The sequence below is a fragment of the Balaenoptera physalus genome (genome assembly GCF_965194825.1).
Source record: "Balaenoptera physalus genome assembly, chromosome: 6".
NCBI lineage: Eukaryota > Metazoa > Chordata > Mammalia > Artiodactyla > Balaenopteridae > Balaenoptera > Balaenoptera physalus.
Genome location: NC_138885.1, coordinates 93,838,291 through 93,861,526, shown reverse-complemented (window position 1 = coordinate 93,861,526; position 23,236 = coordinate 93,838,291). Strand labels below are relative to the sequence as shown.

Below are 23,236 nucleotides of genomic sequence, written 5' to 3'. Positions count from 1 at the left end.
TGTACACCTGAAACCAACACAACATTGTAAATCAACTATACTTCAGTAAAACACAATTTAAAAACAAATAAGAGAAGAATAACCCCTCGAATTTTAAGGTTATAGATTTTAATTTGGTCATAGTTAACTACTAGGAAAAGAAAAACTACTCCTTTTTAAGACTCAAAATGTGATCGCTGGGTAAAAAAATGCACATGCATTATTTCTCAAAATAAATAATCTAATGTAAATTTTTTAAAAAAGAAGTCTATTTCAACTAAGGCAGATGGTAATCACACTACAGTGTGCACTGGTTAGACTATATAGTCATTTATGGCATTGAATTTACAAGAAGGACCCAAAACAATGAGGGGATCTGAATAAAGTAACAAGAGATTCACTTCACGTTCAACAAGTAGTTACTGAGCACTATTCCCAGGATATAACAGATTAAAAAACTGACAAGGTCTCAGGTTCTCATGCACTTTACATTACAATGTGGGCATCCTCCACCCCACCCTCCTACCCTTGGGAGGGTAAGAGAAAGATTTTTTTTAATATGAAGGTAGGTAGGATAGGATAGTACAATAGAAGTAACATGGAACTTTGAGTCAGATGACCTAAATTCAAATCCTAACTTGATTATCACCTCAGTCTGTTTCCTCACCTGTAAAATACAGATGAAAACGATCACATGATTATAAGAATCAAATGATATAAAAAATATAAAAGCATTCTTTAAGCTCTGTTTATGTAAGAGGAGGATGAAATTTCTTCTGCAAGACTTCAAAGGATATAACAAGGTTTCACCAAAAGGTAGATAGATTTCAGCTCCATACAATTCAGGGCTCATCCAAGATGGAATGGGCTGTCCCCTAATATTACAGGTGATCACACATGGGCTTACTGGCCTCTTGGCAAAAATCCAGAAAAACACAGTAAGTTCACATAACATGTCCACAGTAGTCACAGAGTATAATATTTGCTCTTACCCTCTATGGGGAAGAAGCAAAACAAATGATTATGTTTAGTATTAAATATGTGCCAGATTAGTTCTTCTGTATGCATGATGCAACTAAAAGGTGATTGTTATATCTGGATCAATCTGTCCAAGTCCCAGTTTTTCCATCATAGGTTTGGTAGGAGAATTGAAAAAGATAGTGTAACTGCCCACCATAAAGCAGCTTCAAAAATGTCATTTCCCTTTTCCTTTGCCACTTATAAACTCTGTTCATGTATGCTCAACTTTCATTATTTGCTATTCATAGAGCAAGGGTATCTGATTAAATAAGAAGGAAATACTGTTCAGCACAATATTATTTTAAAAAACAAATAATCACTAACACATTAAAAAAGATTCCATTCAAAAAAATTAAGTTCTACAACTTTATATGGAAACCATGTTGATTTTTAAAAAAAGAACTGGAAGATACAGTATTAGCCACCTTGTATTCAGTCTTCCACTCATTCAACAAATAGTACTAACCACCTACCATGTACTAGTCATTTGCAATTAAAGGTTTTTTTCTGTGTAATTGAAGATTTTTAATTAGATATATTCCACAGACTGCAAAAGAAAATCTAACCTGGGTTCTGGCTATAAAAAGGTCCTCCGTTCATCTGATTCTGAAGGCTTGTTTGTGAAGTTATGGAAGGAGGGCGCCTATAGGGCAAAGAGCCCCCTATTGTTGGGGGAGTATGGCGAGTGGCAGGTCTATTCATGCTGTAGAACTGAACAGGATGACCTGGAAAAGGGACAGAACATAAATTTGTCACTAAAAGAAAATTATCTCAGACAATGAAATACTTTAGGTACAATGCCTGAATCTTAATAAGATTATTAAAAATAATAATATTTAGCTAATTTAATTGCCATCTGACAAATATTAATGCAAGGTGACAGTTATTGCTCAGTTGACAGTATATCCAAGTGCAAAAGCAGGAAAGTAGGTAAATAAAATTATGATTAGGTTTGGAAAAACTATATCTAAATAGATTACTAATTAATATTATGATTTTATTAAATTAGTAATTTGATAGGGTTTCAAAATCATCAGAATTAAAATTTATGGGGGGCTTCCCTGGTGGCGCAGTGGTTAAGAATCCTCCTGCCAATGCAGGGGACAGGGGTTCGAGCCCTGGTCCGGGAAGATCCCACATACGTGCCGTGGAGCAACTAAGCCCACGCACCACAACTACTGAGCCTGCGCTCTAGAGCCCGCGAGCCACAACTACTGAGCCCACGTGCCACAAATACTGAAGCCCGCGTGCCTAGAGCCCGTGGCTCTGCAACAAGAGGAGCCACGACAATGACAAGCCCACGCACTGCAACGTAGAGCAGCCCCCGCTCGCTGCAACTAGAGAAAGCCCACGCACAGCAACGAAGACCAAACACAGTCAAAAATAAAAACAAATAAGTAAACAAATTTGAAAAAAAATAATAATAAAATAAAATAAAATCTATGGCTCACTTCCTCCCAAAACACACCAGCAATTAAACACTGAAAACTAAACTCAACAAGAATAACGTTTAGAAAAGCAAAAGAAAAAAATGTTTGACACACAGTCTTATTCCAAAAAAATAATAATAGTAATAAATTTAAGGTAGCAAACCAATTTGTTTAAAGGAAATCATAAAATATTTCAGCAAAAGGTCAAGTGACATAATTCCAAATCACATTTTTCAATCAAAAATATCCTTCTCTAAAGTTAGATTATTTTGTCTTAAAATTAGAGTTTAACAAATTTACAATTATGAAAAAAAGCTAAGATACAAAAAGTGTATCAAAAATATCTAATTTTTAGTATCATCCTGAATGTGTTCATATTTATCAGCAATTTCATACATTTTGCTCTCTGAGAGCACTTCAACAACAACAGCAACTTCAATGCCAACAGAAGACACTCTTTCCTAATCCATCCAATTGCCTAGTTCAATCCAGTTCCTAAATTTTATCTTGACTCCACTTCTACTTAAAATCATTAGCTAAGGGCCTACTGTACAGACAGACCAAGTACTAGAGCAGCCATGAGAGAGCAGGCAAGAAAATAGAAGAGGAGGGAAGAGAAAGGTGAGGGGAAGAAAAGGAGGAGAGGAGGGGAAAGGAGAGGAGAAAGGACAAGGGAAGAAGGGAAGGGAAGAGGGGAAAAGAGAAAAACACAACAATTTTTCTTCTTTTCCATGACTGTAAAATGGTTTTACATGACTAAAACTGATCTTCAGGAACTGTTAAATTTATCAAACTTGGATTCATCTGGATACTCATATAAAGAATATTATAAAAGCACTCAAGAGCTGCTATAGGATTTACTCTTCGTACATACGACAGTATCAAAACCTAAAACTCAATCCTGTTGTATAAAAATCTTGAGTAGTCAAGCTCAAACATAATCCACTGTCAAGTTTATATGGCCATGATAAAAATGTAAAAGCATGTAAACTAATAAGCTATTTTTTAGAAGGTATATTTTGTCATTTGAATCACACATTACTGGCATTTTAGGCATTAATCTGTAACACCCTAATACAAACCTAGAATCATCAAGTTAAAAACTTTGATAATTAACACCATTATGAATTTTATATAGTTAGATCCAGTCTAAAACCTCCCATGTTATAAGCCATCAGTGATCCAGAGACACTACATAATAAAGACTCTATTCAAACCATTAATGAGGCATTTATTTTGCTTTGAGCTGAAAAACAAAACTATAGTTTAATTACCATAGACCTAACTATAAAAACCTGAAACTAAAAACTTCTAGAAGAAAACAAGACAAAAATCTTTTGTGACCTTGTGTAAGATAAGGAGTTTGTAAACACAACACCAAAAGCACAATCCCCAAAACAAAAAAGAAAAAAAAAAAAAAGAGCAATGAATGAGAAAATCAAAATAAAGAACTTCTGCTCTTTAAAAGACACCATTAAGAGAATGAAAAGGTAAGTCACAAAATGGAAGAAAATATTTGCAAATCACACAATTAATAAAAGGCATATTCAGAATATAAAAGAACTCAATAAGAAAACAACCCAATTAAAAAGGTGTGTGAGGGGAAGCAAAAACATTTGAACAGACATTTCACCAAAGAAGATGGCAAATGAGTACATGAAAAAGATGTTCTACATCATTATTCATTGGGGAAATGTCAATCAAAACCACATGAGAAACTATTATACACCTATGAGAATGGCTAAATTAAATATACATATATATATGTGTGCGTGTGTGTGTATATATATATAACGACAATACCATGTGCTAACAAGTACGCAGAGCAACTGGAAGTCTCACACACTGCTGGTGGGCATGCAAAATTATACAACCACTTTGGAAAACAATTATGCAATTTCTTATAAAGTTAAGCATTCACTTACCAGACAACCCAGCAATCCTATTCCCTAGGTATTTACCCAAATGAAATGAAAGCCTATGCTCACACAAAAGTCTGTGTGTGAATGTATTTGGCAGTTTTTTCATAATCACCCAAAACTGGAAATAAATCCAAATGTCCCTCAATTGGGAAAGGGATAAACAAACTGTGGTAAATCCATTCAATAGAACACTACTCAGTAATAAAAAGGAACAAAATAACAAAACATGTAATAATGCATAAATCTCAAATGCACTGTGCCAAAAAGCCAGACCCAAAGGGTTACGTTACATATGCTTCCATTTATGATATTATTACAAAGGCAAACTTTAGAGGGAAAAAAAAAAAAACAGATCAAGAGGTTGCCAGGGGCTAAGAGTAAAATGAGTGAAATGGCAGGACTGCCTACAAAGGGGGCATGGAGGAAATCTGGGGATGATAGGACTGTTCTATACCTTGACTGTAGCTGTGGTTATATCACTGTATACATTTGTCAAAACTCACATTAGTCCATACTAGAAAGGGTGAATTTTACTGTATGTAAATTATACCTTAATAAAAAGAAAAGAAAAAAAGTATTTGGTGGGTAATTCAAAGACTCTACATAAAAGAGATTATATTGATATAAGTTGTTAATAAGGCATTTACTTTGCTTTTTGTTAAAAAACTGTAATTATTCACTCATACAACAAATGTTGATTCAGTGCAGACTAGGAACCAGCACCTGTTATTAAATTATAATTTAATTACTAAAATGTTGACTCTAGGTGAGGGTGATTTGTCCTTTCTGGGCCTACAACTGATTTCAAGATGTATTCCTTACTCTATTGATGCAGGAGCATAACAAGATTTCTATATTTAACTAGCTAGCGTCGCCTAACAGAGTGGTATATAGATCAAAGGACAGCTCATGTTTACATACACCCACTGCAGAAAGCTTTTCTTAAAAAGTGCTGTTACAGAAGCTATGCCATAAAACACCATCCAAAATGAATGGATTAACATGGATTTTTTAAATGTCTTTTAAAACACGTAAACACCTAGATACAGCAGCAGCACTGCACATATATTCTATGAAGTACTTTATTAACCAGCTAAGGTGATGTGTGTCCAAACACATTTTTATACTAGATAAGAACTTGTTTACTAAACCAGCATCACTATTAACTTTGAAAATATACTTTGTAGCAATTGAGGCTTTTTCTCCTTAGCCATGAAAACAAACTTTAGGTTGCAATTTTAAAACAGTAAAATACCAGTCAATCTTAAATTACAAATAAACTTGAAATCCTTAAAAAGCCCACTGACTATGTGTTTCCAGTGCTGCTATAATAAGCAACAAATCCTGTTATAATAGACTTGTACTTTCAAGCTGTTATATCAAATATTTCCTATAAAATATACCTTAAAATTATTGTCATAGACTTTCCTTTTTAGTAATGACATAACCTGTAACAACGAATACTTCTAATGACAACTTCTCAAAACTGTATAGAAGGGACTTCCCCGGAGGTCCAGTGGTTAAGACTCTGTGCTCCCAATGCAGGAGGCATGGGTTCAATCCTTGATCAGGGAACTAAGATCCCACATGCCCAACGGCACAGCCAAAAAAAAAAAAAAAAAAAAACTGTAGAGAAGACAGCTCCATACTAAATTTGCAAATCTCTAGTAAATAAAATTCAAGCAATAAAAAATGTGTATAGGGCTTCCCTGGTGGCGCAGTGGTTGAGAATCTGCCTGCTAATGCAGAGGACACGGGTTCGGGCCCTGGTCTGGGAAGATCCCACATGCCGCGGAGCAACTAGGCCCGTGAGCCACAACTACTGAGCCTGCGCGTCTGGAGCCTGTGCTCCGCAACAAGAGAGGCCGCGATAGTGAGAGGCCCGCGCACCGCGATGAAGAGTGGCCCCCGCTTGCCACAACTGGAGAAAGCCCTCGCACAGAAACGAAGACCCAACACAGCCATAAATAAATAAATAAATAAATAAATAAATAAATAAATAAATTTTTTTTAAAAATGTGTATTTGTGCTATTCTACTAGAAAAATGAGAAACCTTACCCTGATCCCCTCAGGAAATTCTATTGTTCGGTCACATGCCATTTTCTAGTTAGTACATTATTCTTCAGATTTTTTTTTCTATACAAACCACAAACAAACAAAAAATCATAAAGCCAGAGTTCCAAGTAAGAGAAGAGCCAGACAAGTGGATCTGCCTGCCTAAGAATAAACCAATACTCACCTGCAGGGGGAGTGGAAGAAACAACAGGGGGAGCTGGAGAAGTGAAGCCATCAGCCAGGGTCTGGGCACCCCCAGCGGCAGTGTCTGGGGCAGTGGAGGGAGGGACAGTAGCAGGAAGAGGGGCAGGGGCAGATGCAGAAGTAGCAGGAAGGGGAGGAGTACCAGCAGAGCCAGCAGGGGCTGAGGGGAAAGAGGAGTAAGAGGCAGCATTAATGAGGCAGTTCCATCAGGCAGGATTAGAAATGGCATTAGAGAACTTAATGTTAGATACTCGGTGCTCATCAATCACCAAAGAATAGAAGAGAGTGTTAAAAAAAAAAGAATGAAGCTTATTATGTTAAAGGATTATTAAGGTTTGCAGCAAATAATTCAAGATGCTAAGGGTAATGTACAGGTTTTTAAATTCATTAAAAGCATTCCTTTTTACCTGATAGCCACTACTCTAGAAGAAAAGTGCTCCCTTTATATTGTTATTTTTAACATTCTGTAAATATTGATAGTATACAAAATATAACAAAACACACTAGAAAATGACAGTATTCCATTTTGAAGTACACAAATCAGAAAATAAAAATATTCCAGACATAAATATCTTATCAGGTAAGAAAAGAATTTAGAAAAATACCTCTTTTTCATGATTTTTAAAAAGATATTATCTATTTGTTATTAAAAGTAAGTTAAATATGTAATATTCTATCCTTATGTCTTTTCTGTCATGTTTTTAAAACTGAATTTTAACTTTGTGTCCTCAGATCAAACAAGTACATTTTTCTGTTTCAGACAAAAGAGGGTAGCATTTCAGTGACTATCAAGTTCTCAGAGTCCATGAGACTGAACTGTCAAAATTATATCTGCCCAATCCTTTGCTACCGATATGGTTCTCACACTGAGACACCACTGTGCCCAAAGGCACGCACTGTCATAACACCAGCTGGAATTAAACATGTAGCTCATTCCGGGGAAACCTCAACTCAAAGCACCAACTACGCCACGGCACCAAAGACACAAAACCAAATAACAGAGAAGTATGTGAACATAAACTCACAAATCATTTGGTTAAAAATAACAAACGCATAAAGGTTTTTCAGCATTTACAGAGTCTTCGAGGGAAAAATACCCTGATTATGAAGAAAGCCCAGTGTAATTAAATCAGAAATTGAATCCACACTCAGCAAGGTGAAGATGAAGCACAATTCATGTTTTACCTGGAAAGACACTGGGAGGAGAAGGAGTAGGGACAGCAATGGGGACCCCCACACTCCCACTTCCACTGTTCTCCCGACTGCTGCTCCGACTACTAGGGTGGCTTCCTCCGCTACTCCCGCTGCTGCTAAAGAAATAGGGGCCACCAAAACATGAGTATTGATATACAGCAAGATACCGCCAGCATTTTCCAAAATTTTCTGAAACGAATATAGCTACAAAATGGTAATTCAAAAGCCCTCCACTTCAAAGATGTATTTCTTAATAAAGTAAGGAAAAAAGCTGAGTTCAAGAAACTTGTTTTGGCTACCTTTTAATAAGCATGTATTAAAGAAACTGAGAAAGAAAAAAAATTCTCCATAAACGTAGTGATAGATCATGGGGCTTGACACATAAAAATAATATTACTTTCTTTTATTCCAGTTTAATGGCCGTCTGAAGAAACCTCTTTTATAATAAAAACAGTTTTCCTAAACAAATTATTGATTAATTTTATTTGTAATGATATCATGATACACTATCCCATATTAATATTTTATTGCATATAGTTTTTCATCTGTAAAGTTCCACCAAAAAACAACTTGAAATTTCCTACATCTGGTCAATCATTTTTTTCAGGTCAACAATAACTATTCATCTTGCAGAGAAATTTGCACTTTGAGATGTCTGTTCTCTTTCAACTTCCTGGCTGCTCAAAGTGGCATCAGAACATGAGAAGAGAGAGGTGGAATCAGATGAGGTTTGGGGGAGCAGAGTGAGGAAAAGAACTTAGTGCTTGGAAAATGAGAGAGATTTAACTGAAGTTAGCTGAACAAATTATGGTACTATGACCATCACATTTTGCGCTGAGGTAGAGAAAATACCTGTAAGTTCGATTTCTTTGATTCACAGAAGCTGTCCTCACAGGGCTCTGCTGCGAGGGAGCCATAGTACGGGCTGGGCTAGGTACGTAATCATTTGGTACCACTGGAGGGCGCACTGGCTCCAGTGTGCGATAGGGGGAGTGCCGCCTACAAAAAGAAGAGCGTATGTATTGTGTGATTAGCAACTTTCGGCACAATCAATTCAGACCTGCCAGTAGTGAAATACAGTTTGTACTCGGAGGTAGTAGAACGTGTTTTAATAAAACCCAGCTACCAATTTCAGTCTTCCCTTAAGTATCACTTCTCCACCATTAGGGTTTTGATGCATATTGTTGTATTTTAGTCTCCAACTTCATTTCCCTATGCTAATACGATTTCGTTCATTCATTCTGAGAGCATGAAGATTCTACTACCAGGTAAGCCAATGTTTCCCAGACTCCCTTCTTAGATGAGTTCAAATTATTTTAGTGCCATGTCAAATTTCCCCAACTGCACTGCATAAATGCACTAATTATCCTGCTCACCCCTCTCTCCCTAACCAAAAATACTTAGATAGCGTAAATCAATCTAGAACATGGCTCCACAACCCCCACGCTGATGATCAATAGCAACCCTAACAATTCACTTCCCTTTCTATAAGGTACAGAAATAAAACCACATCCATACACAGAAATATATAATTTAATCTCATCTCCTTCCATTCTCACTTCACATCCTCCTTCAGCTTTCACCTTGATTGCTCTTACCTCTTACACTCTTCACAGTTCAACATTTAAAAGGGAGAGAAGGAAAAAAAGATCACCTAAGTCTTTCTACCTTATTTGAAGTACAAAACAGACTGGATTTCATTAGCATATCTCCCTCTTTTTTTCAAAATTTCCTTTTAAAAGAAAAGAACGAGAAGAGCAAGAAAGGAAATATGATAGGAAATAGGATGCACACTGGAACACTAGTAATTATTAAGTTAGTTCTCACCTTTAAGTTTCCAAATAACTTTATGACAATGATAAATACTCAACTGACATGAAACTGATACTGTGTAGATGAGACTCTGGTCTTTAACTGGATCTCAAGATGTGAAAATTAAAGAGCTTTCTTTTCCTAAAATGATGTTGCTCACCTGACTTATGTATTTCTCAATAATTCACTTCCAAAAAGCTCCCAAGGTTCCTTTAAATACTGCTCTCCTGGACCACTCGAGTTTTGGCTCATTGATTCTGGATGAGGTTACTCTGCAATGACCCTGTCTACTACGCTCAAAACCTTCTTGCATAAACAAATATACACATTATTAAAAAATAAATAACAGGCACTAGACAAGATATTGGGTCAAAGAAAGAAAAAGGAATGTTAGGACCTTGGATTTAAAATACAAAAAAGGGGCTTAACGACTGGTGGCGCAGTGGTTAAGAATCTGCCTGCCAATGCAGGGGACATGGGTTCGAGCCCTGGTCTGGGAAAATCCCACATGCCGCGGAGCAACTAAGCCCGTGCGCCACAACTACTGAGCCCGCGTGCCTAGAGCCCGTGAGCCACAACTACTGAGCCCGCATGCCACAACTACTAGCCCGCACGCCTAGAGCCCATGCTCCGCACCAAGAGAAGCCACCGCAATGAGAAGCCCGCACATTGCAACGAAGAGTAGCCCCCACTCGCCGCAACTAGAGGAAGCCCGCGTGCAGCAACAAAGACCCAACACAGCCAAAAATAAATAAATAAATTTATTTTAAAAAATAACTAAAATAAAAGACAACACAGTTTGGGCATCTCTGAAGTTATGATGTAAATATAAAACACCATAAAATATGAAACTGATTGATTTCCGATTTTTCCCAGACAACAAAAATGTTCTGTTTCATGCAAGAAAAAAAAAAAACCTTTGTTGAGAACCATACAGTGAAGACAATGATAAAAAAAACAAGGTAAAAAACTAGGGGCAGAGGACAAAACACGGTAGCTGGGAAAAGACCGCGAAAAAGCCAGGCTGTGACCATCAAGTGGCTAGTGGTGCCCAGCCACTCTGGTCTCTGAGGACCCTGCAGAGCCCTTGCTAATACACAAGGAAAACAAATACTAGTGTATGAGTAAATCTTTAAAATTGGGGAGCAACAGAAAATTTTATTTTACTAGGCTTATCTTGCTAACAATCTTGATTCAAAACCTAATAAAATCCATTAGATACTATACATGATAGAAATATAGACATTCCACAGGAAAATAAAACAAATACTTCCTCTTGACCTGATTCTCCACTCTTACCCTGTACAATTATAACCTACCACATCATCTACATTCTACCCTGAAGTTTAAATCTTATTTAAGCCACTAGATTCTTTCCTCTCTAATCTAAGCAGAATTTTTTTTTGTCCACCCCAAATAAAATCATCCTATTCCTGGCTGGAAATCATTTTTATTCTTTTGTTTCACACTCTCCTAACTATAATTCCTCCTCCAACATTATCTTTCTTTGCTTGATTAGGTTGCTGGGTTTTTTTGTTTTTTTTGTTTGTTTGGTTAGTTTTTTGCTTTTTTTTTTTTTTTTTTTGGTGAGGGGGCCAAAAAACAAGATTGCCAATTAAAAACTTTTAAGCATGTATCACAAAGCCAATGGTAGTCAAAGCATTTTGTCTTACACATTTTTAAAAAATCCAATTCATGGTACAGTGACTCTGAAAAGTTGACAGAAGACAAATTACCCCCTTTTACAGATGAAAAAACTGAACTGCTAAGAGGCTTACTATGCAACACGACACAGCAGGAGCAGAGCTGGACCACGATTTTAGTCACCTGACTTCTGGGTGATATTATGCCCACCTGATCACAAATCTTGATCATGATAAACCACGTTTTTATACTAAGATGCTATAGAGGAAAAAAGTCAAGCTTTTCCATTAATTGACCATTTCTCCCAGTCAAATCCAAAGCCCAAGTCTGTAGACTGAATGAAAGCTCAGTATTCTCATAAAAACACAAGACATACAGAATTCTGTAATATGCACAGCATTTTCTTCAGAAGACTAGTTTGAATAAGAAAAGTCAATTATAATACAAAAGACTAAAAATTTTCTGAAAATAGGAATTAGAGTGTAATTTATAATAAGCCATGAACTCAGGTTAGGATTTACCTAAAATTTAAAATGCATTAGAAAAATAATTTCTAAACAAAATATTTTTAAAGTATAAACATGTTTCCCAGGTATGAAGTATAAAAGATGTTTTCCTTTTGGAAAAGTTACACACAAAAAAGATAATCCTAGGAAGAAAATGTTCTCTTTTCAAATATTTAAAAATAGTTTAAACATATATATTGTTTAGTTTCCACACAGCACTACATGAAATGGTTTTCAATTATTACTTAGTTACATACTCACCCGAGCGTCCCTTTCCCTGACATAGGGGGACTGGGGGGTTTCTGAGTTGGAGGTGTTGTACGCGGGAGCCCACCCATCTTCATGTTCTGGGTACTCACCTAAAAAAATTTTGAGGAAAAATCAATTTAACCTGTATGCAGTGAAACAAAGTGGCACTTTGAGGAAATAAAATTATGCTATTTAACAAAGGAGGGGAAGGTTTAAATAGGAAAAAAAATTAGAGGCCATGCATTTCATATGCAATTTCTACTCTACTATCATTCTACAGTTGTACTCAAAGGACTCTTCCTAACGTGAGATTTTCAAATGATTATAAAGTTGTATGCAAAGACTTTATTTGCCATTAGGCCATCACACCAACAGATCACTGGTTAGACCATAAGATACTACATTCAACTGAAATCAAATAGGATAACTATAAAAACTTTAGTTTTAATAAAGAGTAACTCAATCAGACAATAATGCCTTTAAGCAATTCCTTGTTTTTTAGATAGCAAGTTTACCATAAAAAACAAAAGACATGTTTCCCCCCAAAAAATGCAACTTTAGTTTTGATCCATTGTAAGTAGAGAATATAAAGTTATATCATATACAGAGAAAATTCCATTTTTTTAAATTGTGGATCAGCCTTACAATTCAGATTTCTTTAATGTTCTCTTATGAAGGAATCACCTACCTGAAAACTGCCAGAAGTTAAGGCATGTTCCTAAACATCTGAACCAGAAAGGTAGGGCTGAGGTATCCCATTCAACTGTGAGTGGTACAATGGCCACTGGCAATGTCCTAGTTCCAATGGGAATTAAACCCACTCAGGCCCAAAATGAAGATTAATTTAGGCATAGGAAAGATGTAACATAGTCCTAAATCAGAGCTAAGCCGTGATTCCTCACTATTCTATCCCCAACTGAAAATGCAAGTGTGGGAAAGTTGGGTGATTTGGGAACCATGGATGCATGCCACCAAAGGAGAAAGTCAGCACTTACACAGAAAGCCCTAGAAATCTGGGTACCTTAAAGAGTTAAGAGAAGTCATGCACAAATATAGATCAAATGCAATCTCAAGTTGTTTGAGATTACCAATTGGTTAGAATTAATAATGTTCACCACATATGTTCATACTGACCCTATTTTAAGCCCCTAATATTCTGGATTGCCAAACACTTCAAAAAAGGATCTTAACTTTTCTAATAAGAATACATCCAGAGTATTCAAATTATACTTATGAAATGAAACTGCAAGACTTTTGAAATCAGAATACACTTATAATTGTAATTTTAAAATATAAATTTTAAGAAAAAAAATCATAATTATATACAGAGTATTGAGGCTGACAAAATTAACTCTGGCTTAAATAGAATATTTAAAAATTCTAAACTACTACTTGTTATCTGAATAGGCAAGAAATAATATATCAAGAAACAAACGCTTCAAATGAATAGCCCAGTGAACAAGTTGTGTGTGATGTTAAAACAATCTTTAATGACAAATGATACCTTTGAAATATCAATATTTTTAAAGTTAAGTATTCATCTGTAATCCTTTTGTTATTGCTTTTAAACAACAAATACAAACCAAACTGGTTATCAAGGAAGAATAAAGATTAACTTATCCTTGCTCTCCCCCTCATTAATAAACAGAGGGTATAATTGTATCTTAAAATGAAAATGTCAGAAGTTTTAAAAAAATTAATCCACATTTGGGAAAATTTTAGGAGTAATATGACAAATAACCAATAGCTTTTAAAACTGTATATCTTAATTTATGATACCAGAAGATTTTTAAAAGTAGTAACCAAAGTCCTTTAAGCTCAACCTTAAACAACATAAAACCCAAAGTCACTTTAAGTGATGAAGGAGAAGTAGGTGAGCCAAACACTAAACTACATCAATTTGCTAGAAACAGGAAGGAAGAGGAGCAGGGACAGAAAAAGAGTAAAACAGAATTTTATTCTATACATGGAATAGCTAAAATACTTGAAAACAGCTTTCCAACTTTGATTTGTTTAAGGTTTTGGTATGTAAGGTGTTTTGTTTAAATTGCAGTATCTTCTCTGTAAGTCTTTTAATCTATCAAAAAAATAATATAAAATAAACAATCTATAAATTAAAATCTGGTGGACATTTCTATACATAAAACTTGATACATTTTATGATCTGTAGAATCATCAAATGGTTCTATTTGTTTGGTTAATGGGGTTTGCGTGAGTACCTTAATTCACTTAAGAAACCAGAGTCCCTGTGGAATGTCCGACTAATCTATAATTTTATACTTCACTGATGCTGTACTACTTCTGTATTAAGCTAAGAGTATTCAATATTTCTTCAAGGTAGCTTTCCTTGTGAAAAATGTCTCTACGCTAAGTAAAACAATGAATATGCTATGCAGAATATACATACTGCCATCTAATTTGAGGAAAAGGGAAAAGAACAGGAATAATTGCCAAACAAAATTTAATTATAATATAGATCTCACCTATGATAAAAGTTAAGAAACTGTATTTCACATCTAAAATAATTTGGTAAAAAATTACTTACTGGATAGCCATCATGGTTCTAAAAACTACTTTGAGGGAAGTTACAGGGGGACACAACGCTTCCTGAAAAGGAGCAAAACACATGACTGAATTGTGAGTGTGGTGAAGGGGAACTGAACTAGAGAGAGAGGACATACCACAAACTCAGGATAAAGCAACACTGCACCCACTCACTCCATAATAGCAATTCCACATGAAGCTTTATAAAATGTAACACACACAGGCAAAACTATCATCTGGCACATAAACGTGTAGTTAGTGGTCCTGAATCATGAATAGGAGTGCTCATGATACTTTTCAAAGTTTTACTTGGGAATTGCAATGAAACTTGGGTGGCTGATTCCAACAATAATTCAATTAATGTGGGTATTTTTTGATGCCACAAAGGAAAAAGTCATCATTGAGAGCTGAGTGAAGCAGGTATTAGGCACATGGAGAAAGAGCAGGAAAGGTCCCTTTTTCTTCCTGCCAGAATGAAACTCTCAAAACCGAAGAAATACTTCATTTAGGTGATGAAGGTTAATGCATGATCACAGCTCAGATAGTTTCCCACTGGCCTGGACTAAGAAACGCAGATAATACCGAGAGTAAGAGCAGTTCCTTTATGACCAGAGTGGTCTGCTCTCCCAGACTTTGGAGATCACTACAACTAGAACCAACCATCGGGCCAATTATTATACCTTATTACTGCTTCTAAAGTGCTCCTATCTTTCCTGCTCTACCCTTTGTTGGTAAATGCAATACCCTCCTTGAACACTGATATATATATAGTATCAGGTATTTCATATATAACACTCATTACACATCTTAGTGATTTCCAGTACCCTGTGAACTCCGGTATTTTTTATAAAGCTGGCCAGCCAGGTATCTCTAGTTCACAAAGCACATGACCTCTGCTATGAAGAAATCTCCCACGAATAGATGACCTGCTGCAACTTAACAGTGGCAGACACATTCTAAAATGATATCTGTGGTATATCCCTCATTTAAACCACCTACCACCAGACTACTAGGCGCAAGGGTAAAAGAATATGAAAAATAAAAGAAGACAAAGGTCTGTAAAATGATTTCTCTGCTTTTAAGGAACTTATTTTAGAATAACTAAGACCCGCATGTTTAAAACAAAAAGTAGTATCTACAAATTATATAGAAATCTCCAAAAAAGAAGTATCAATGTAAGACGAAATAGCTACAGAAGGTTTCATAGAGAAAAATCTGAGCTGGAGTGTTAACAAGTCTTAAAAAGAGCAAGATTTAAATATACTAAGAGAAGAGGAGTAGTACGTATAGGTTGTGTCTGGATGTGGCGTAGTGAGAATGGGCAGCAGCTGTGGTCAAGCACCTCTAGGCTTTCGTTCAATGCCCAGTATCGTTCCCCATTAGTTCCATCCAGCGCATAATTTTCTGGCTTCCTAGAGATCTTTATCCCTCTCCTCAGAGGATATATGCTCCTACTGCAATTCTCAGAGCCAGCAGGAGAAGGACCAGGAGATCCTCTGAAGGAGATCAAAGCTGAAATCAGGAATCCGAGTATGACTTCAGGAGAGATGTAAAATTTTTAGTAAGAGAGTTAGAAAGACAAAAAGCCTAAGGTGCCAAGAGTCCTAAAATAATCTAATACAGAGATAAGGGAATAAGAGATTAGGAGTAAGGGGGGAAGAACAAATAAAGAAAGTAAGAAGAAGAAAAGAGGAATAAAGATGGACAAACTTCTGCTTGATTCTGAAAATAGTTTCCAACAACTGGCTTTTGACAAGATAGAATTGGTGGCTCAAGTCTGGAACTGATAGGCAAACCCAGATGAGTCTTCCAAAAGTTGCTGTTATTGTGGAGTTTTTCTTCCGAGTGTTGTATCAAATAAATGCTTAGCAATGAACCCTCAGCTGTACCCGAGAGCTAGAAATGTGAGAGGCAATTTATCATCCTTCTGTACTGTAGGGAATGACACACACAAGAGCACATGCAAAGTGAAAAGGTTAGCCCATTTTTTACATAAAGTTATGGATCTTCAAGATCCCAGGCAAAATTGTCAGAAGTGTTGTATTCTTAATGTGTTAACTGTAAAAGAAACTCCTAACCCCTCCTCATTAATTTTTAAGAATCTGCTTGTACAATGTTCATCTGAAATAAATACTACAGAAACAGATCAGAAGTCTTCATTTTTTTTGCATTAAAGTAAATACACTTATTTTAAAAGTACTTAAGCTTAGCTTCATTAGTGACGACTTTAAACTTTCAACAGAAATATCTGTTTCAAACACATCAGTAACAAGGTCTTAAAACTCTTTTACTAAAATAAAGAGTGGGGAAAGGGTACCCCAGTTCAAGGTACATTCCACTTTTATATGGCCTCAGGTACATATTAAAACCCCTCCAATATGGCATTCTATCCATCGGCTTTTTATACCTTTTTCTTTAAAAATATCACCACGTTGTTTTCAAAGGTCTTATAAATTAAACTCTACAACTTCTCATTTGACTGAAAATTAATCCAAATTTTAGAAGAACCATTAAACACAACCAGGACATGCTGTATAAAAGGTTAAAAATTCAACTTTTAAGCATGGAGGTCTCTTCTGAGTCAAATCCCATATGTCTTGTCCCAAAGTATGATATTTGTTTACAGTATATCTGAAAGGCATCAAGTCTGACAACAATGGGAGCAAGGACAGAGCTCATAATGAGCTGAGGAGGAAATCAAATATCAGGAGACTTCCAGGGCACCTGATATACTCCACAGGTCTCCAAAAAACTCAGCTGGAAAACCAGTGGACTAGTTTACTATCTGCAGTCCCTTCCAACTTTTACATTTTTAAATTCTATTTTCTATCTTAATATATTCAATTATTCCATTAATCAACCTTCTAAAGCAATTCATTTTTTCCCATCAACATTAAAAAGTAATGATTTGCTATATGCTGAATATTTTTTCCACTCTACTTTGTTTTGGTTCACCCAAAATTATTAACTATGTGCCACAAGTTTATAGAGACGACAGACGTACTCAGAAAGAAAGATAAGAAGAAAGAGACAGAGGACTGGCACATTCTAGCTTCTAGGATGACCTCAGGGTACATACTTCTCACCCTGTCAACCCCATCCCAATATAGTAGAAACAACTACATAGAGCCACAGTACTCAGGAGTGGAGCTTTTTTGGTGCAAAGAGCAAAGATGTTAAGGAATCTTATCCAAGTGTGATGTTCCCTTATTAGATCTTTCTTTCTTGGAAGCTCTCATTTCCCACTCACTCTGGCCTCTCACACAGAACAGATCCTGAACCCAGAAAGATCAAGAAGGAATCCTGGTAGGGTTTGGAAGAAATGAGCTAGGGATAGTTCCTTAGGCAAGCTGGTCTAAACTTTAAGGGGAAAGAATTGGTCCATTTTTTTTTTGTCTTTCCTTTAGTTAATCTTTCTGTGCACTTCTATCACTTTGGAGGTTAATGTATCAATAGCCAAAATCTGAATACAGACTTTAAGGGAAAAAAGCCAAGGTAGCCACAAAGACAGCTTTTGGTCTAATTCTACCTATTTTATGCGAAGGACTCCTCACTCACCGAGACTGAGGGCTTGGAGTCAACACTCCAATATACTTTATGTACACATGAAGTACATCTGCCTGGGCTCCTCCAGTCACATCTCTCTACCATGATCTGTTAACTTTCTGTGGCCGTGGTTAGTAGCTAGTTAATGATTCAGATCTCAGTCATGTTGTCTTCTTGTTATCACTTTCTACACTGAAGACATGGCAAACAACAGGGTATATGGTAAGAATACATATTTGAAAAGGAATTATAGAATTCAGCTAAGAAAAAAAGAACAAAAATGAAATGCATGATCAGTTTGGTGACAATAATTTTAGTACCATTCTGACAGGTTTCTTGATTATTCTTGAATGTCTTTTCCCATTTTTCCCGCCAAAATACTAAAATGTTACTGAAACAAGTAAGAAAAGGAGATATCTTTAATTCTTAACTTGTATTTTGTTAAACACTATCATGAGCTTTTGATGTTTTGCATATAATACTCGGCTTGAAAACCTCTTAAAGTGAGTTTATACTGAAATATATAATTTATATAGCAATTTGAATAAAAAGACTAATTTTGTTTTTTGCAAAATACATGATACTGCAACTTAAAAAACACCCAAAACACTGAATATTTTCCAATTTTCAATTTTTTTAAGAGTGATTAAGAGTCAAGAGATAATGATATAGTGGCCACAAGGTATATAATAAAGCACACCATTTATAGAATAAAAAGGCTATTACACAGGGGGAGGGTTAAATGAAGCACATTAGCAGCCCTCCAATCCAAAACAAAATTTCTACATTTACAAAAGTCCAGCTAATTTTATTTCATAATGACATTTTATGATAGGGTAACTTACATTTCAGTTTCACAAAATATATTAACATTGCAAAATAACCATTTAGTCAACAAATATTTACTAAGTGTCTAATGTGTGTCAAGCACTGTTCTAGGCACACAGGATAGGGCAATGAACAAAACAGTCAAAAACATCTGCCCTCATGGAACATGAAGACACACAAAGTTTCATGACAAAAATAAAATAAAATAAAATAAAAAAGAGGAATTATTTGTTGGTTTTAAAAGGCCAAGTGCCAAATATCTCTTCACTCCCCATATGTAATATTCTACATAAGAACAAAGAATGGAAATCCAGCCCTGGAATCTCTTACCTTAAATCTAAGCAACCACTTAATGCATAAATGGAGCAAATAAAAGAGGTAAGGGAAAAAAGCATTGAAAGGTTAGTTGGAACTTCAGGATGTGAAGAGAAAGGAAAAAAACAAAGAAAAAACAAGTTAAGCATTCAGCATTAAAAAATAATGTTTCAGTAGATCACAGAAAGAGTGGTTAAAGCAGAATGCGTCATGAACAGGAGTTTTTGGATGAAATTATATGACACTTTTATTTAAAAACAACTTTATTGAGATTTCTTCAAATTAGTGACCCCTAAACACTAAAAAGTACAAAAAATGAAAGGGACTACAGATTCCCTGAAGAACATTTACTTGAGGATTAAATAATAATTGGGGGATCACCTTTTTATTATATAAGTGGGGAAGTACAAATATGATGTTTTATATTCTAAGTGCCTTTTTGTCATTAAATTCTGACAGGATCCTAAAATTTTCTATTAGCAGTTGTTAGCCTCAAATAAATCTCAAAAGATTTTCCCAAGTTAGAATAAATTTCAGTTATTAATTATCCATCCAATTGTATATCCTATTTTAACATGCTCTAATTAGTACTGTAAACTAAATGCATTAGGTGTTCATTATAAAATTAAATATCAAATTTCAGATAATAGTGCTTATATCAAAATTGTAAAAAAGAAAAAGATTTTTAAAAAAAATTTACACTGTACATATATTCTTTTACCTAGATCTACATTAAATTTAGATTTAACTGATTTCTAGCCATACTTGTGTGAGGTATATTTTTTAAATTTAAATTTGCTTATATTAGACACAAATCAACTGCATGAACCGTACAGTTTCACTTACAGGCATACACGTATTTATTCAGCATCACATTTGAAAAGTCACTGTCTTTCAAATCACTGCTGAGATGCAAACTTTAAATAACCTAATACTTAGCTGAAGCTCTGAATAGTTTCTTAAGTACGAACACCAATTTAAATGAAAGTTATATGCTCCTCAGTTGTGATTATGGTACTTTACATACATAGCAGGCACTTAAATACATTTTAAAAGTTAGCCAAAATATATAATGACTATCTACTCAAAAGCAGTGGAAATACTAATTCACATATTAGTTTTATCTACATTATTCTCACCCAAAATGTTGAGATAAATTTGTTTTAGAAAAATTCAAAGTACATGTTTGTTTATATGTGTTCTTTCTGAAAACGAATGCCAAAAGTTTGCTGATATTTTTGAGATAAAGCAAATACTTTAATAACATACTGAATAATTTTTAATTAGTCATACTAAATCATTAAAAGATTAGAAATATAATACCACATTTATTTCCAGATCTATATGAGGTATTTTCATAACTGATTAAGCAAAAGCAATTCAGTCAAAGATGACTGTTTAAAACTTGAGAACATAACACTAAGAAGAAAGAAGGATAACATAGTTATAGTGGTAAGAAATCTTCAGAATTACTAGTAGGCCAAGACTTGGTCCTCTGGAAAGAAAAGATAAACGCTTAATTTTCTAAAGAGTTAGTTCCATTATGGGCTATTGTTTTTAAGCTGGACAAAAATTATACTTACCTTTACTCCATGTCCAATATCATCTAGAATTGTATAGTCAATAGGTTTTCTAATATAACGAACTGGTCGTTCAAGGTTGGCTGGAGCAATAATCTTATGTGTCCTTGAAGTGTTTTTATTGGTAGTCAAAATACCAATTTCTCTTCTTGCAACTTTCTCTTTATGAATATCAACGGTCTACAAAATATAATATAAACACAACACAAAAATGTATAGCTCTAATATCCAGAAAAATAAAAATATAAATACTTAGAGGTTTAACATCATTATTCATATTCTTAACCACAACTGCTAACTTCTCCTTTTGGGACCAATACTGACTTTCTCCCTTTCTAGGCTAAAGCAAGGGATGGGAAACCATGGCTGGCAGACCAAATTTGGCCCACCACCTATTTTTTACAGCCCAAAAGCTAAGAGAGGTGTTCACATTTTTTTAATGGTTGAAAAAGTCAAAAGAAAAATAAGGTCTTGACATGTGAAAATTATATGGAATTCAAATTTCAGTTTCCATGAACAAAGTTTTATTGGAACACAGTCATTCTACTTGCCTACATATTTTCACAATATAATGGCAGAGGTGAGTAGTACTAACAGAGACCTTATGGCCTGCAAAGCATAAAATATTTATTAGCTGGCCCTTTACAGAAAAAGTTTGCCAACCTCTGGATTAAACATGATAATTTTTCCCCTCTCCATTAAGACTTAACCTTATTAAGAAAGCCCCAGTGAAGGAATTCCCTGGTGGTCCAGTGGTTAGGACTCCATGCTTTCACTGCTGAGGGCCTGGGTTCAATCCCTGGTTGGGGAACTAAGATCCCACAAACCGTGCAGTGCAGCCAAAAAAAAAAAGAAAAATCCTCAAAAAAAAGAAAGCCCCAGTGATTAATCTGGTTCCATTTAAAAATAATCTACTAGGGGGGCTTCCCTGGTGGCACAGTGGTTGAGAATCCGCCTGCCAATGCAGGGGACACGGGTTCGAGCCCTGGTCTGGGAGGATCCCACATGCCGCGGAGCAACTAGGCCCGTGAGCCACAATTGCTGAGCCTGCGCGTCTGGAGCCTGTGCTCCGCAACGAGAGAGGCCGCGATGGTGAGAGGCCCGCGCTCCGCAATGAGGAGTGGCCCCCGCTTGCCGCAACCAGAGAAAGCCCTAGCACAGAAACGAAGACCCAACACAGCCAAAAATAAATAAATAAATAAATAAAATTTTTTAAAAAAAAGTGATTTGCAGTGTTTTTGGTGTGTAAAGATGAGATTTAAAAAAAAAATAACCTATTAGTATAAATTCTATTAGTGTTTAAATATTTTTTTATTAAAAAAGAGAGGCCTAAACTATAAATACAATGTTAAAAATCAGAATCATTTTTTACAGAGAAACTTGTTTACTGAAGCAATGCTGCTTATATTTTATCATAACAAAATGCTTGTAAAATATTTCATTATTTTATTTATTAAATGTTCAAAATAGGATATAATTTAGTATATAACAACAATGTGTTTTTACTCAGTTTTCTATTTGCTGAGAGAGGGCGAATTTAAGCATGGGTAATTAATACACTAAAGCAGCATTTTTCAAACTGCAAGGTGCAATTTAGTGAGATGTGAGCAGCAATTATTTTAAATGAAAAAGAACAGAAATATCAGACAACATACACATAGTAAGGTATTTTTTCTTAAAATATGTTATGTATATAAATACATACATTAAATTGTGTACTGGATGGAATATAAAATGTATTTTCAACTGTGAGTTGCAGTTTAAAAAGTTTGAAAAATACTTCACTAAAATTGTTCACATCTCTTGCCACCATTCCTGGCTCAAGCAGCAATTAACAGACACTTCTGCTATTTCCTCCCCAAACCTACTTCAATTTACCCTGTCTAAAGAATAACCAGGTAGTAACACAGAAATGGAAATGAAAGATAACCATCATGACATTATTAAATACGACTTTAAGAAATCTGAACACTGATTATTTATCCTTCTAAACTACCTAAAGTGTGAAGGAAACCTGAAACAAATTTGAAGCCTCCCATTTCAACCAACAGATCTTAAAAGAAACAGAATCTATAAGTTCATAACTAATAAATATCTAAATGAAGCGTCAAATCAAATACTGGCCAAGGCAGTGACCTTATCATTTTAACTATTTCTTTTTAAGACAAAAATAGGTTTTGAACTTTTTCGGTGCATATTAGAAAAATTACAAAATCTGCTTTCCTTTTCAATTGCTTGAGGGAGCTCTAACAGAAAAAAAAAGGTTGCACATTAGTGACAATATTGGAATTTACTTATTTTTAACTTCAGAGAAATGGAAATTAATCATATTTTACTTTTGAATAATTTTTAATGAGTCTTTCTGAATTATTAAAAATATGAGCTAGGAAGATTTCATACTTACCAA

At 35.1% G+C, this 23,236-nt stretch overlaps 1 protein-coding gene across 31 annotated transcripts in view; it reads right to left on the bottom strand.

Moving 5' to 3' along the window:
* ABI2 (abl interactor 2) overlaps positions 1–23,236 on the bottom strand; it is a 92,362-nt gene that overhangs the window by 22,872 nt on the left and 46,254 nt on the right. For 5 of the 31 annotated variants that reach the window (XM_082467144.1, XM_082467116.1, XM_082467141.1 and 2 more), the window contains exons 3-9: positions 20,833–21,009; positions 19,265–19,282; positions 12,029–12,126; positions 8,658–8,804; positions 7,797–7,921; positions 6,592–6,771; positions 1,566–1,724 (exon numbers count right to left, since the gene is read on the bottom strand). In XM_082467144.1, the coding sequence (XP_082323270.1) occupies positions 1,566–1,724; positions 6,592–6,771; positions 7,797–7,921; positions 8,658–8,804; positions 12,029–12,126; positions 19,265–19,282; positions 20,833–21,009 (904 nt within the window). The remainder of the gene's footprint in view (positions 1–1,565; positions 1,725–6,591; positions 6,772–7,796; positions 7,922–8,657; positions 8,805–12,028; positions 12,127–19,264; positions 19,283–20,832; positions 21,010–23,236) is intronic. The other 26 variants (XM_082467120.1, XM_082467125.1, XM_082467128.1 and 23 more) reach the window with 10 other exon arrangements.